At 36.6% G+C, this 5,508-nt stretch overlaps 1 protein-coding gene across 1 annotated transcript; it reads left to right on the forward strand.

Annotated features, from left to right (window-relative positions):
• Positions 1–235: 235 nt before the first annotated feature.
• Positions 236–4,995, forward strand: LOC148133575 (vomeronasal type-2 receptor 26-like). The gene is made up of 3 exons (XM_087954456.1): positions 236–451; positions 709–838; positions 3,930–4,995. Exons 1-3 carry the CDS (start codon positions 254–256, stop codon positions 4,832–4,834), a joined length of 1,233 nt encoding a protein of 410 aa, XP_087810582.1. The 5' UTR covers positions 236–253; the 3' UTR covers positions 4,835–4,995.
• Positions 4,996–5,508: the final 513 nt, after the last annotated feature.

Raw genomic sequence — 5,508 nt, forward strand, 5'->3', positions numbered from 1 at the left:
CCAAACTGATGCTTTCATCAAATTGGAGTTGAAACTATGCCCAGTGATAAAAGGGAGACTTTTAGTTTCAGAATTAAATAAGCCTGATTCCTCAGATTGCCACCAAGAGGTGGAACTAGCTTCTCAAATACAAACGCAACTTCTCAAGATGGCCATTATGTGATGGTAGAAGCCATGATGTCTCATTTGTAGCTCTAGCCCAAATACTCCAATTTCTGAAGGTTTCTTTCAGATTCTTCCCTATTTGAGGAACATGCAATTCAACAACAGTGCTGGAGATGAAGTCTCCTTCTCAGAAGATGGACTGGGATCTGCCCGTTATGATCTTCTCAATTGGGTTTTCCTCATCAATCAACTTTTTTTCCCCAGGAAGGTTGGCCAAGTAAATCCTGAGGCTCCCCCAGGCCAGGATTTCATCATTTACTCTGATGAAATCATCTGGGCCACAAAGGTGAGCTGCAAGGAAATGTTGTAAGTTCAGGGAAAGATGCAGAACATCCTTCTAACTTGAAAAATAATCAATTGAGTAAGAAATCATGCCAGTCATTTGGTGAAAAATCTGCTTTGCTGTTACACATTTGAGGTCTGATTTGTGTCAGTGCCACTGTCCTGAATCCCCCAGCAGCTGTTCCTGGTTTTTGATAGACAATGGTGAACAATTTGGAAATGTGGAACCAATTAAAGAATTCATTGGTATTTCTCTTTCAGACCATCCCCTTTGCCAGGTGTGGCATGAAGAGGTGCCAGGCAGGAGAGAGGAGAAGAGTTCCTGAGGGCAAGCAGGTTTGCTGCTACCAGTGTGAGGCTTGTCCAGAAGGGACATTTTCTAATCAGACAGGTAGACCAGACTATAAATCTTAATCCTCCAGAATCAAAGGAAGACATTCATTAAATCAATCTATTTTTGTTCTTGTTGTCATTTCTGATGAGATTGACATCCACTCAGACTTTTCAGCAGAAACTTTCAGTAAACTGCCCTACCACAGAGGACATATTTCATAATCCTCAGCAATTGCTTGCAGGATAGATTTAGGGCAGAATTTATGAATCCCCAACATGCATTTCCACTCCTACTCTCACATCCAATTGGGAAAACAAACTTCCAATCTTTTCCTAAGGATGTGGAGTGTGTGGTCCAAATCTTTAATTTCTATCATTTAGTGCATGCCTCTTCCATCGGCTCTATCCATCTCTTGATGGATTGATCTTCCAGACAAAAAGGAGATCCATCTATCTCTCTTCAATAGAGGAGGAATCAAAAAAGTCTGAATGAACAGGACTTCCAGTTTGAGCTTCTTCGGCGACAGACCAAAACCTCATCTCTCCAAGGCTTCGATCAGTGCTCGCCGCTGGAGCGTCCCGAGCCGGCTGGTTTTGGGGCTAAGCCACCCCGTAGAGGTGGTGAAGAGGAGGGAGACTGCCTGCAGGGTTGAGGAGAGCTGCATCTCTCCTCCCCAGCTGGCCATTACTCCCTTTCCCAAAGGCGGTTGTAGCGGTGCTCAGAAATGGCCACCACAAAGAAGAACTCAACCGGAAAAGAATGTGCAGGAATAAGATAAGAAGAGAAAATTTTGGTTGACCGGGTCAAACACAAAAAGCAACAAATAAGGTACCCTGGAATTTAAACTTAACAACATTGTTCCCAAAGAAGATTTTGAAGCTGCGAAGGAGAGAGAGAAGGGAAAGAATTAGGTGTTTTTTTTCTTCCCTTCCTTATACTGATTGCTAAGAGACTTAAGCAAGAAATTGAAAAAAAATCCACTTTGACATTAATAGGCATCTAAGCTGAAAATAAAAATCAAAGGGATAATAAAGCTTTCTGGACATTTAAAAGTTTTTAAAAGCAGGAAAGGAGAAAAAAAAATAAAAGGGTAGGATCTGGAAAAATGAGGAGACTGCCTGGAATTAAGGAATGGAACTGTAATTAAAAAGAACTTACAGTGAACTTTTAACAAGATTCCTCAAAGATACATTTTAATTGAAACTTGGTAACAAAATAATAGAACCCCAGGAAGAGAAAGTGGAAAAAAGAAGCAAGTAGAAACAGCCTTGGAGTATTTGGATTATTTGGTGATTTTTGGTTTTTGCATGTAGATGGCTAAAATTAACCGGGTGGTTGTTTAAAAGTTTTTTAAATGGTAGCACTCTTAGAAGAACTGAAAACGGAACGTAAAAAATGGCAAGAAGATGCACAAGAAGGGAGAAGTTCTTTTGGCTTCGTGTTTCGATTCTTAGAAATGGAGATCTGGAACTATGAGAAGCAACAAGAAACGGTTGCAGAACAAGAAGATTGGGACAAAGAAGAAGCCATCTTTAATGATCAAATAATTTTAAGTGGGGGGAAAAAGAAAAGTGGGGAAAGAGAGTGAAAGGTTTAAGACTCGAAAAAACAACTGAAAAGAAGAACAATTTGAAAGATAAGTATAATATTAGAAAGCAACAGAAGAGGGGATTACAGATGAAAGAGTTAGAAGTAGAGAGACGACGGAGTAAAAAGGGGAGGGAGAAGAAGAGGGGAAAGAAGGCAAGGAAAAGAAGTTGTAAAAAACAGAACCAAGAAATGGAGAAACAGAGAAAAGATATAAGGATTGTAACCATAAGCTTGTTTAGAGATAATGGGTGAAAATTTAATTGCAAAGGGGATTCTGCAAAGGTACATAAGATAGCATTGTTATATTACAAATAGAAATAATTTTAGAAAATATGATGATGGATAAAATATTTACTATAATGTAGTGGGATGTTTGTTAATAAATAAATGAATTAAAATGATTGAGAGAATTAAAAGGGAACATTTTTAATTATTAGTAATGATTTATAAAAATATAAGTGAGAAATATGGGGAAAAAAGAATTAACCATGGAAAGTTAATAAGTGTTCCCAAGGAAGTATGATATTTAATGGAAAAGAAATGTTAAAGATGTTAAGATTTTAATGCATATTAATGATATAATTGAATTGGAATGGAATGTGTGTTTTATTTACATATATATATATATATATATATATATATATATATATATATATAATTTTTTTCTTTTTAAGAAAATAGTCTCTATTTTAAGAATGTACCAAGCAGAACTCGATTTGAAGTTATGTATTATACTGAATGCTATAATCTTAAATATATACATTGAAGCTTAAATAAGTGTTTGAATGGATAAAATTAAAGGATATAAAGGTGTCATACTCTAATTGGCAACTACAGGGAAAACTTTGCTTAATAAGAAAAGATAATGTGAAATTGAAACAGGACAGACAAAAGTATAAATATGATGATTTGAATTGAGATGAGATAATTAAAACAAAGTTGAGAAAATTAAAGGAGGGGAAAAACTATGTAGAAAATATAAAATGGTAATAAGATATGGAATAGAATATAAAAATGAGCATGAAATTGAGTTTTGTGTCTGTATGAAGAAGTGATAACCTGGGACCATGCTATTTTCAAAAAAGATGTTTTATTTGTAGTTTGTTTTTGTGAAAACCCAAATAAAATTTTCAAAAAAAAAAAGTCTGAATGAACAGATTTGAAGTACAAAGCAGAGAGGTTAAGGCAGGTATAATATACACACAAACAAAATAGCAGCATTCTTGGATAACAGATCTGTCGGACTTGTATGGGATCCATTATAAAGTGAGGGAGAAAATAGGCAGTAATCTCAACCTGAAAGCCACATTCCCAAGGAAATGCCCAGGGAATGGATAGCTGGAACTGAACTAATCCTCATCACTGGCTAATCGTATCATCATAATGGATGGAAAATTTGTTCTTTTGGATGCCCTATAAATAGCACAGGGGATTATTTCATTACTCTCTTTGTGGATAGATCAACAGCAAAAAGGCAACATGTGTACCACTTTTGTGGGAGGGATAATGTGCATGGTAGTTGCTCAATAAATCCTTAGACAAAGACTTTTGATTTCAGATGCAGCTGACTGTGAACCCTGCCCAGAAGACCAATATCCCAACAAGGACAATGACCAATGCATTGCCAAGAAGATCCACTTCCTTGCCTACCAAGACACCCTGGGATATATTTTAGTTTTTCTTGTTCTTTTTCTCTCAGTGATCACATCTGCAGTCCTGGTGATTTTCTATAAACATCATGACACACCAATCGTCAAAGCTAACAACCGAGATCTCACCTACATCCTCTTGGCCTCCCTCCTGCTCTGCTTCCTCTGTTCCTTCCTTTTCATTGGTCAACCCGGGAAGCTCACCTGTCTCTTCCAACAATCTGCCTTTTCCATTCTCTTTTCCCTTGCAGTTTCCTCTGTGTTGGCAAAGACTGTCATGGTGGTTCTGGCCTTCATGGCCACCAAGCCAGGGAACAAGACTAGGAAACTCTTAGGAAAACCACTGACCAACTCCATTGTCATAGCCTGTCCTCTGATCCAAGCAGTCATTTGTGCCACCTGGCTGGGAACCTCTCCCCCATTTCCCAACTTTGACTTTCACTCCTTGTATGGAGAGATCATCTTGGAATGTAAGCAAGGCTCACCTGTAATGTTTTACTGTGTCCTCTCTTACCTAGGACTTTTGGCTCTTGTCAGTTTCACAGTGGCATTTCTAGCTAGGAAATTGCCTGACAGCTTTAATGAAGCCAAGTTCATTACTTTTAGCATGCTGGTCTTTTGCAGTGTTTGGATCTCCTTCCTCCCCACCTACCTGAGCACCAAAGGGAAGTCCATGGTGGCTGTGGAGATTTTCTCCATTTTGGCCTCTGGAGCTGCTCTCTTGGCTTGTATCTTTTTCCCCAAATGCTACATTATTCTGCTGAGGCCTGATCTGAATTGTAGAGAAAATATAGTAAGAAACAAAAATGTCTAACTAATGCAAGGAGTTGCCTCATTTACATTTATCTTTGTGGCATGTTTAGAATGTGACAAGATTTCTAATAAATGATGACGTGAAGGAGGAATTTGTCCATAAAGAATTCCTTATCAAGTTCTGCAAATGTTTACCATATTCCTGTGATCAGTCTTTTGTTTTTCCTGTTTTCTTTCTTTTTAAAAATTAATTTTCAAAACACACAAATCATCATTATCCATTACATGTTTAAACCTTTTTCCATTATAAATTTAACAAGTCAGATAAACTATAATTCTGTTTTAAACTATTTCCATATAAACATACAAAAACCGCTTGTCCAATTTCTCTTTACTTCTCTTTACTCTTATTCAATTTCATTATTATTATTTCATCTATTTCTTTCTGACTTAGTTACCATTATTCTCATTCTATATTTCTGCAAGGTTTTATTAATTCTCCCAAAAAAAAAAAAAAAACATATACACACAACACACAAAACATAAAAAAAAATCTTTTTGGAAAGTAACTTGGACCCAGGTATCTCTCTCTTCATGGACTTCAATTATATTCATGCTCATCTTACATATCATTACTTATTTTATTTACCATTCTAAGCCTTCTATATTAACTTCTCCACATATTTCTCTCTTCTTAATTCTATCTTAATTAATCATCTTAATTTGAGTCATTAT

The sequence above is a fragment of the Notechis scutatus genome, chromosome 1 (assembly GCF_049901735.1).
Source record: "Notechis scutatus isolate UNSWTSFEM ecotype Mainland chromosome 1, rNotScu1.2, whole genome shotgun sequence".
NCBI lineage: Eukaryota > Metazoa > Chordata > Lepidosauria > Squamata > Elapidae > Notechis > Notechis scutatus.